The sequence below is a fragment of the Sprattus sprattus genome (assembly GCF_963457725.1).
Source record: "Sprattus sprattus genome assembly, chromosome: 10".
Taxonomy (NCBI): Eukaryota; Metazoa; Chordata; class Actinopteri; order Clupeiformes; family Clupeidae; genus Sprattus; species Sprattus sprattus.
The window spans coordinates 12,949,950-12,960,907 of NC_137908.1; the positions used below are offsets into that span (position 1 = coordinate 12,949,950).

The following is a 10,958-nucleotide window of genomic DNA, read 5'->3' on the forward strand; positions in this document are numbered from 1 at the left end:
GCTGTTCACCCTCTCCCAATCCATCTCTCTTTCTATCTCTCTTTTATCCCAGTGTCGTTCGTCCACAGAGCCATGAGTCTGCAGAAGAAGCGCTTCAGCACCAGCTCTGTGCGGAGCAGCAGTGGGAGGCTGGGAGGCTACGCGGGCACCGGCTTCAGTGGGGCGTCTCTGGGTGCCACACCGTCTGCCTACCTGGCCTCCCCGGTCACCTCCGTGTCCGTCAACAAGAGCCTGCTGGCCCCCCTCAACCTGATGATTGACCCCAACATCCAAGCTGTGCGCAATCTGGAGAAGGACCAGATCAAGTCCCTCAACAATCGTTTTGCCTCCTTCATCGACAAGGTAAAGCTGAAAAACACATCTTAACACTCGCAGACACTGTACCAAACCTAAAGTATTAAAACACCTTGTCTACATGGGAAAGATATTACAGTGAGAATAATTGTCATAAAAATATCACTAAATAAAATGTATTATTGTCAGTTTAAAGATGTCAGTCAACCTGACTGAGAGAAAAAGCTTTTCAAACTGACTGTACAAGTCAGGTTGTAATTTTAGTAATTTTATTGACATCCTGAAATCATTATTTAAATGTCCTAAATTGAAGGGTATCAGTGTCTATTTAAAGATGGCTGCCACTGATGCTGCATACCACTACACATCTTGTAAACAAGCTGAGCCTGTAAGCTCAGGGCTCACAAAGGCAGTATTGTGCAGCACTCTCTGCACGTACACTGAGCCAGTTTCCTCAGCAGGTGCGCAGGCATTTAGGATGTTGGAATAATAATTGCAGGATATTCATGAACAAAACAAAAAGTTCATAATCAACTGTCTTTCGAAGTAAGGATATTTTGTTGTATGATAGTGTGAAAACTTCAAGCTTTTCACAAAGGTAAAGTGTTTGTGAAAGTGGGTGACTTACCCAGCCTACAAAGAGTGCAGGTACGGGCGGTGGTACGGCGCAGGCCCAGGGAGAGGCTGTTGTGAGAGGGGGATCAGTTATCAGCCCGTGCCCCAGTTCTCGGCCCCTTGCACTGTAACCTGATGAGAGGGCCAGGTCGGTCCCAGAGCGCCCTGAACGGGGCTTTTGTGTCGGGGTAGGCCTGGGACAATGGCAACCCAATCCGCTGGCCTCCAGCCCCAAACGCAGTCACAGTCTCAGGAGCTCTCATCACAACCAGGCTCCTGTTGATGCCCTCACTTCCCCCACTCCTTCTCTCTCTCTTTTGCTCTCTTTATCTTTTCCCCTCGTTCTCTTTCTCTCCCTCTACCTTCTTTCCTTCTCTCTCTATCTCTTTCCCTCTTTAATTCTCTCTCTCTCCCTATATCCCTCAATCTCTCTCATTCACATTCAACATTGCAGAATGCAGCTGATACTGAGTAATGCCCTCTGGCTGTTGTTGTTGCGCTTCTATTTGAAGTTGTGTAAAAATTCCAATTAATCTGACAAAGGTTTGAATGGAATGCTGGGCGTGGAGTTATTCAGGGTCTTTGCCTGGGGCAATTACAAGTGCAGATAACACTCATCATCACATGAAATGGAATTCAGACACATGAGGTAAAACTACTTGTTAAAGGGCTCCATAGGCATCAGACATCACGCAACACTCCTAACTATTCTTAAGAGAAATACTGTGTAAATTGGATGTGTCATTAGTTGGTATTGTCTGTGCCTCATAATCACCTCTGCTCAATGCAATTTTACATCAAGTTGAACCAAGCAGTGTAGCTATTAAACTGGTTTGAAAGTGAGTCCGTCTGTAATACATTCTTTTGTGATCGGAGTCATCCCTCTTATGTCCATCTGTGTCACGTGTTCCACCTGTTTCACCTCACCTCCACCTGCCCGACCCTCAGGTGCGTTACCTGGAACAGCAGAACAAGATGCTGGACACCAAGTGGGAGCTGCTGCAGGACCAGAGGCCGGAGCGCTCCAACATTGAGCCCATGTTCGAGGCCTACATGGCCAACCTGCGGAGGCAGCTTGACGTGATCAACAACGATAAGTACAAGCTGGACGGGGAGTTGAGGAACATGCAGAGTCTGGTGGAGGACTTCAAACACAAGTAGGAGGCCAATCAGACAACCTGACACCGTATCACTGCAGCCATTCACTTAGCTCATAGACTTATCTACCCAATTAGCATTAAAACAGTTAGCAGGACAGGAATTAAATGATTTACATTAGAATGGGGTCCCCCCCCCCTAGTTACATTGGCATTAAGTACCAGCCAGCTTAACTTCCTTTTGACTAGGATTTTTTTTCCTTTTTAGTGAACTATCCATGAATGTACCTGAATTATGTGAAATCCCCTCTGGACTTTTTGCCTAGACTTTCCCATTGACACTGACGCTACAAAGATACATCTCAGGAAGCTGTCAAAATACAGTTCTGAGGTCACACCCTCCTTTTGTAGACTAGAGCTCCAGGTCATGAAACTCAGTGGAGGTACCCTGTGCATTGCTCAAAGATCCATAACCTGAGGAGAATAGAATATGTTTTACTGAATGTAAAAGGTCACGAGGGAACTGTGTGGCCACACAACCTTCGATCAACCCCTACACAAGCCTGGGGAGAAGAGAGCTATTTTACTGAATGCAAAAGGTCATGAGGGAACTGTGTGGTCATGCAAGCTTCAATCAATGGCTTCTTTTGTTCCCTTTCACCCAGGTACGAGGATGAGATCAACAAGAGGAACAACCTTGAGAATGAATTTGTAATCCTGAAAAAGGTGAGAGTCAGAGCAGTATCCCATGTGAGCCTAGGAGACAATAACAGCATTACCTCACACGGACGGGCATTTATAGAAAGCAAAAGAAAGAGAGAGAGAGAGAGAGAGAGAGAGAGAGAGAGAGAAAAAACAGGACCCACCCTGGATGAAAACTTAGGCCTACAGAGTGAGAGAGGGCCACACCTCTCCAAGTTCACTAGCAATAGATGTGTCTGCAGGCATCATATTTCTTCTCAAAAAGATGGGTGGGGACCCTACAGGATAAAAACACGATACATTATATCCACCTTGAGACTGTCACCTTATCTCATAGACCTCTGTGGAATAGGTCACTGGGTTCCCTGGTAAGCCAACCAACTGGGAATATAAGACCTTTTCAGAAGAGCCCTCTGTATGCCTTTAATGTGTCTATCTTAATATCCAATAAAAACCGTAAAAGCCTTACTCAGCAGCCAATCAAAGGGCACAAGCCCTGGCTGGGCAGACATTTAGTTATTTAGTTATTCCCTCAATAAGAGGGGTCATATTTACTAATTTTCTTCGTTACTTTCTTGAACACAGGAGCCCTTTTTGTAATAGAATGTAATACCAACACTTTTATCGTTATGAGAAGACATGTCCACTAGATAATTTTGTAATGAATCCGCTCTAGTTTAAAAAGTTTTGCTACTTTGTGTCTTTCGTCAGGACGTGGACTCTGCCTACCTGGTGAAGGCAGACCTGGAGGATAAAGTCGGAGCTCTCACAGATGAGATCAACTTTCTACGCAGCATTTATGAGGAGGTGAATCAGCCATGAAGAGAAATACCAGATATCAAACACATACTGTATATCAGTTACATGAGAGTGCAGGAATTAGAACCACTCACATACATAACAAACACACGTTGACACAGACGCATGGGCACACACAAAACACAGACGCAGACACACACACATGCACATATTCATTCAAAAAATTGTACCTTCCTACATACATACATGCATACATACATGCATACACACACATTGTACATACAAACATAGATCCATACTTATAGACGTGCATGCAGACACTCGTGAGCACGCACATACACTCACACTCACACACACACACATAGTTAACTAAAATCAACTGAACCCACTGTTGTTGCCCATGCCTCAGGAGCTGCGTGAGGTCCAGAGTAGCATCAGGGACACCTCAGTCATCGTGCAGATGGACAACTCACGCCACCTCGACATGGACCAGATAGTGGCTGAAGTCAAGGCCCAATATGAGGATATTGCATCCAGGAGCAGAGACGAGGCTGAGTCCTGGTACAAGAGTAAGGTAAGAGGCTTTTTATGTCTATATCAAAAGGTGGTTTATGTCTTAGCTTTCCATTAAACCATGTTAACCTGACTTAAATGTGTTGGTATTGTATGTTACAACATGTAAATGTACAGTACTGCAAATGTATTTTGATCCTTCTGTGAAGAATTGCCATTGTTGATACCTGTTTGTAGTTTGACCTGATGGCCAAACAAGCCAACCAGTATGGAGACAATCTGCGTAACACTAAAGGAGAGATTGCTGAGCTGAACCGTGTGATCAGCCGGATACAGAATGAGATCGAGTCTATCAAGGGACAGGTAAGGCCTGAGCATTTAAATACAAACTTAAAAGTAATTAATTCTTAATTCATTAAACCAATTTAATCATTTTTAGGTATTTTGCATTTTTGACTATGAGAAGTCAATGCACCAAAATGATTAGTGAGGATAGCAAATTGATGATACCAAAGTTATCAGACAAATAAGAATATGGGGATCTGAGCTAGAAAGACAGAACACCTCTAACAGTCATGCAACACATGATAACAACAAACACAACAATGCAGTATATTATGGAGGGGACTGGGTCAACAAATACCACTCATTACGATATCCTGGTGATAACCCTGACCCTGTCCTCTCTATCAGCGTGCCAACCTGGAAAACCAGATCGCAGAGGCAGAGGAACGTGGCGAGATGGCGGTGAAGGATGCCAAGGCTCGCATCAGAGACCTGGAGGATGCCCTCCAGCGTGCCAAGCAGGATATGGCACGGCAGGTGTGCGAGTACCAGGACCTCATGAACGTCAAGCTGGCGCTAGACATCGAGATCGCCACCTACAGGAAGCTGCTGGAAGGAGAGGAGAACAGGTGAGGAGTTTTTTTACCATGCCAAAAACTGCAACTGTAAATCTATACCAATATTAGGATTTGTGTGATGCATAAGAGTATACGCAAACAGTTAGGAAGCAAGAGGTATAGAATTACTGAGGGACTCATCTGATATGCACAATCTTCATTATACCCAGTTAAAATGTCTTGAAATGATTTGGTGTTATACTATTAGTTTTGTACCAGCATCTTTATCAGCAGTTGAGAAAGACTTCCAGATTTCCCTCTGGTGGTAAAATAATGAAGGGAGAACATGTTTTGTCACTAACACTTACAGACATAATTAAAATTCTGCCTCTCGTTATTCTCAGAATCGGCCAGAATACCACCCTGAGCATCCACTCTGTCCCTAACACACATTACAGTGAGTATGTCTGTCTGCGTGTCCCCAACACACATTACAGTGAGTATGTCTGTCTGTGTTCATGGTGGTGTAAGGGACATATGCAAACTAAAGTAATTCTATCAAGAGTCAAATATTTCGAAATACAGTATATGATTGCTGTTACAGGCAGTGATATTGTCCCGTTTCCCTCAGACACCAAATCTGTGAATGGAAGCAGCTCTCCCAGCCCAAAGCTCCTCATTAAGACCACAGAGCTCCGCGACAGCATCAGATACAGCTCCTACTGAAACACTGCTCAGACACCCAACGTGGTCCTACCCCTGCAGTCCGTCTTTGGAAACCCCTCCACTGGGCCTCCTCAATCCCCTATGCTCTGCATACCACATGTGCTAGACTGCTCATTCACATCAGATACTTTCTATTGCAGATCTGAAAATCTGTTGCTATGGTTTGGAGTAGAAAAAAAATACATATATACAGTGCCATAGATACCTTTATTTAATCGTATTGATCAGAGATGGCATATTGCATGGCAAAATAGATGTAGATGACACCATACTGACCAATGGTATAGGGATCATTATATTATATGGGAGGGGCCTTTAACTTGTTTCAAATGCTTGTATTACTGCTTGTACTATTGATAACTATTTGTGTCCTGTAACCTGACTAACAGAATAGCCTGTAATAGTACAACTGGATCCCATCTTACCATTACTTTATGACAAAAGGATGAACATATATATATATGACTTATTGGATATGTGAGTATATTTGAAAATAATTGTCTTACTCTGTTGATACTACTGAAAATTACCAAAATATGAGTGCAAGTTTAGATCCAGTTGTAAATAAAATTCAGTTATTTCATTCAGCCACTGAGGTCTTTACCACTCACACTTTTTCTCAGACACTTGAATAGCTAGTCATATACCAACATCTTTTAAATCATTAATCCAATTGTTTCAAAATGTCCTCTTTAAGGTCCAGTACCTCAGACCCCATAATTGCTCTCCATGTCCTCTTGTAGCTTGGCTTCATCTTTACCCAGACATGGGTTACTGCTTTACCAATCTCCTTGAGGGACTTGGCATTATCACATCCTGTTTTGCAACCCTATAGTTGAAGAAACCCGAGACATGCATGGCTGTGTCACCGCTGTGGTGGCTTTTGTCTGTGATATCCCATATCCTCTGGGAGTAATATAAGGGATCAGAGAGAGGGTAGTGGTGTGTAGCCGTGCAGGGTGTGGTGGGAACGAGACAGAATCTAATTTCCCTTGCCCCAGATCACTCTCCTGTGTGTGTGTGTGTGTGTGTGTGTGTGTGTGTGAGGGAAAGAAAATGAAGGTGTAACAGAGAAGTGTTTGCTACATAGAAAAAAATACTGATAAAACATCAGATGAATACAGAATGCACAAAAAACAGCAAAGAAAACATGTTGATTGACTGCTGCATATTTCACTTTGATGTATTCATTTATTCAGATTTCCTTAAAGCAGAAACAGAGTAAAAAAACAAAGACTACTGGCTAAGTTCATATCAGTTATGGTCCCTTCATCAGCTCTTGTTTATCTCTGTGCGTTTTCTGAAGAGAAGCAGCTTCCGATCCCAGCTAGTGCTTCCAAAGCTCTGCATCAGCTCCATGCCACAATTTCTCTCCAGATGTTCCCGTACGTTCGTTGCCATGTCCCCGCAGATCTCCAGCGTCTTGAAGTGATCAAAGTCGGTGCGGCCCAGCTTGCGCAGTCTCCGAGCAGCAGAGCGGTAGCACTTCCACGGCTGCGCCTCCAGCAGCAGGTGTTCGCTGACCGCGGCCAGACGCGAGAGAAACCCAAGCAGGCCTGCGTCCCCGTGGTTCAGGTGCACCCACATGGTGACAGCCAGGCACACGCTCAGGTGGAACATGCAGCGGCCAAATGTCCGCAGGTAGGCGTCCAGCTGAGCGTGACTAGCCTCATCCTGAGTGATGTCCAGGGGAATGAAGGAGACGTTTCCGGGGAAAGGGTTGGAGCTCTGAGCCCGCTGTATCAGCGTCTCATCGATGTCAAAGCCCAGCAGGTGAAGCCTTCCTTCAGCTCCAGGCCCTGCAGGTGTGCTCTCCTGCTGAAGATGCTTGTATAACGCCACACTTAACTCCTGCCGACATACAGACACAGACAAAAATAAGCTACGTTGGAGAACAGATGCACAGACAAAAATGAGTTGGAGATAAGATTCACTTTTATGTTGTTTACCAAAGCATTTTTCTGTTTTACACAAAGTGACTCATCCACTTTGACCCCTTTTTTCACCTCCCTGGCCTGGTTTCATTACTCCAGAGCAGTTGACCCAAAGCGAGGGGCGGGCAACCACGGGGGCGCAGAGTTACAGCAAGGGGTGCGTGGCTTGAAAAAAACAGAATGAAGTGCTGACCAACCAATTTCTAGTCAAATTAAGTATGGTTGTGCTCTTGCAGAAATGCAGCCTGTAGCTAACCTATTTGATGATGAGTTTTTGGTCTACTGTAAGGCCTATCGCGTATATGTTAGAAAGGATAGGTCGCCTAATAATTAAATATAGATCTATCTCTTGTTTTTCAACCTACCTATCAAAATGTTCTATAGGCTAATATTTACTGTCAAACAATTGTATGCTCACCACTGCCCCCTAAAAAGAGTTCCCCGACTTTACAATACCATATACAACCAAAACAGCCTGTGTATAGTCATATATTCAATATTCTACTCATACAAGTTATTGTAGGTTTCTATCTTTCACCACAAATCCCACTCCCTTACCTTACCCACTCAAACACGTTAGAGCACTTGTCAATATAGTATTCATTATAGCATCTCCATTATACACGACACCATGTATAAGTTTAAGTATACATCTCGCCAACTTTCTTCACACTACACGCTGGGTTTGTTACACAGCTTTCACAAATATCTACTTCGAGTCCTGTTCCTTTTGTGTCTTCTCCTCTCCACGTTCAAATCTTTAGAGAGAATCTTAAGGGACTCACCCCTGAGTTGCATCCGACGTCCAGTATCGCAACTGTGTCATTGGCATCGTATCCGAGATCCTGGAGTAGGCTAGGGGGTATAAGGCTTAAACGGTTCTCTGGTGGGTTGAACGTGTAATAGTTTATAAAGTTTCCGTAAGGTGCAGCTCCAGGATCTTCATTTTCAGACGAGACATATTTCGCTTGACAAGATACATGGGACTCCATTCCAGTCCTGTCCTGTCCTCAAATATGTCCGTATGCGTGCAGGGTTTCAACAAGCATCGGTTCTGGTTCGAATAATTAATACCAACGTCCTGATAGCGTCTCTGGTCATATCTCTAACGGTCTGGTAAACATTTGAGTCATGTAGCATTATATATACCGTTAATATAGATGTCATTATCTATGGGCATTTGCACACCACAGAGTACACTCTGGTTTCAGATTGTTTATTTTTGTCCCTTCGCGGTACACGTAGAATATATTCTAGTGCGCAGACGCGGCAGTCGGCCTTTACAAAACATCACAAACGCTGACATTGAGAGGGTTGCACACGTTAACATCTACTCTGCCTTGTTAAAGGTAAAACGTGTATATTAACATTTCATAGCTCAACGATTACTGAGGTTATAGTACTACCCGAAGACAGCCAATCTGCGGAAAATACTCTTGTGTTTTGCTAACATGATATCCTTAGCAAGTAATATTCGGCTAGCATGCTTGATGTGACAGCAAATGTTGATGTAAACCATTAAGTTTACTGTTTGATGTGAATGATTCATCCTCGTCATAAGATTAAGATGTTATCATCGGATTTAATCGCTAGGCAAACTATACACATCTCGAAGACTCGCAGTACTGTCGCCTGGTCATTGATAGTAGTAACACGCTAAGAAGGCTACCTGGCCACCTCAAACTAATTTCAAGTATAAAAGATTTACGAGATCTATTCAACCATCTAGTGAGTAAGTAATCAGGAATTTGGAAATTTAGTAGGATATGCACATTAATGTTCTGACAAACTGAACTTGACCGTGGAGCTGATAATGAACTTGACTGCATCATTTTTTTTTTCATCTCCTCAGTTATTCATCATGATGTCTGCAAAACGCATAGCAGATATGGGATACAGAATGTTCTCCGGGTCCATGATGGTGTTGACATTATACGGAGGCTACATGTGCACAGCGCGAGCATACCGCTTCTGGACGAAAGAGAAAGTATTGGAAGTTGAAGCACAGGAGCAGAGAGAACCGGAAATGATAAAAGACTGACGGACATTCCTTGCCCGTCTTAAAGAAATGGACATCATTCCAGAGGAATGACCTCTTAATATGTGTGTTTGCGCCTGTATTATGTTGCTATGGTTTAGAATAGATAATATGTGGCCAAGGAATGATATAACTTACCCCAGGACTCACCCTGCTTGATTGCACTCCAAGAATCGATCTTGTTTCAGGCTAAATGGGGTACTAATGCGGAGATGATATTCATGATTTTGAGTGGAAGAGTTGATCATATTAAACATGTTCCATTTCACCTGTAAGTGGTTGGTTACTCATGGCCTTTGTCTAAATCCAAGTCACAAAACTAACGTACAAGAAAAAGGGGATAGGGACAACAGTACAGATCTCTTGGGCCAGACGGCTTCCAGTGTATATGATCTGCTCATAACATACTTTCAGTGGTACTAGCTATAAATATTGTGAACCCTGTGGAGATTCCTGAAAATCTGCAAAAATATGATGTAAAATGTGATCAGATCAAAAGTGGTCACAAGTTATAGAGGTTGATAAGTAATGATACTTATCTGTAGGTGTCATTATTATTTACTTTATTGACCAAATAACCCAACATGAAATTACCATAGTGCGAAAAAGTATATGACTCCTACAATCCAATAACTGGTGTGAACAAATCAAATAAAACGGTTCCATGATTTGTTAATTGTGAGGAATTTTGGAATTTTGCACGTTGTGTTTAGTGTTGGTTTTCTGACAGACCGTCCCTCTGTTGATCTGCACTTCACAGATGAATACCATGACATTATGCAGCAAAATTACCTGGCACAATGCTAAATGTATAGTCTATTAATGATGGTATGCCATCCTGAGGCAGCAAAACTGATTCTATATCAATTCATCAGTCCATCAATCAGTATCAAGGAAAACCTGGACATAGAATTTTATGTATGGGAGGATATCAAGACAGTCACTTCTCTTCGCTTTGTCTTCAACGTTTTAGACCAACTAGATAAGCCAGAGAGCCACTAGTTTAGGGCTGGATGGGTCAAAAACAGAACCATTTAGTTTAAATGAGAAGTATTGTGCGTTGAAACCACAAGCTACCTTCCAACAAAAGTGGAACTTGGAACTGTTTTGCTACGGGATGAAGATATGCCGTTATGGACAGAAATATGAATTCTGCATTGTGCCACGAAATTCGGAGGAAGAATGTCAGGGAAAGCAACAGCAAAGAAAAGTCGGATCTTTCTGAAATATGATTCTAACCATAAAAATCAGTCTACCAATGAATGGTTACGTCAGAAGAGTCAAATGGACTAAAATTCAATATAGATGCATGAACATGAAGGAGAGAGTCCTCTAACACCCCACTAATGTCATGGAGTTTAAGTGTTTATTTTTGTGAAAAAAGAAATGCAAAACTCTTCCCCACTGTGGGACTGATCAACAACTTGTGAAAAATGTC

General features: G+C 42.9%; 2 protein-coding genes across 2 annotated transcripts; one reads left to right on the forward strand and one right to left on the reverse strand.

The window, feature by feature from the left end:
* Nucleotides 1-72: 72 nt before the first annotated feature.
* LOC308371092 (keratin, type II cytoskeletal 8) lies at nt 73-4,898 on the forward strand (the record flags this gene model as incomplete). The annotated part of the gene is made up of 7 exons (XM_080845880.1): nt 73-342; nt 1,858-2,066; nt 2,672-2,732; nt 3,420-3,515; nt 3,877-4,041; nt 4,218-4,343; nt 4,674-4,898. 7 exons carry the CDS (start codon nt 73-75, stop codon nt 4,896-4,898), a joined length of 1,152 nt encoding a protein of 383 aa, XP_080702006.1.
* A 1,833-nt stretch (nt 4,899-6,731) lies between these two features.
* Nucleotides 6,732-8,584, reverse strand: bcdin3d (BCDIN3 domain containing). Its single transcript, XM_080845867.1, has 2 exons — nt 8,268-8,584; nt 6,732-7,399 (listed from the first exon to the last, which is right to left on the reverse strand). The coding sequence occupies exons 1-2, from the start codon at nt 8,472-8,474 to the stop codon at nt 6,821-6,823; spliced, it is 786 nt and encodes a 261-aa protein (XP_080701993.1). The 5' UTR covers nt 8,475-8,584; the 3' UTR covers nt 6,732-6,820.
* Nucleotides 8,585-10,958: the final 2,374 nt, after the last annotated feature.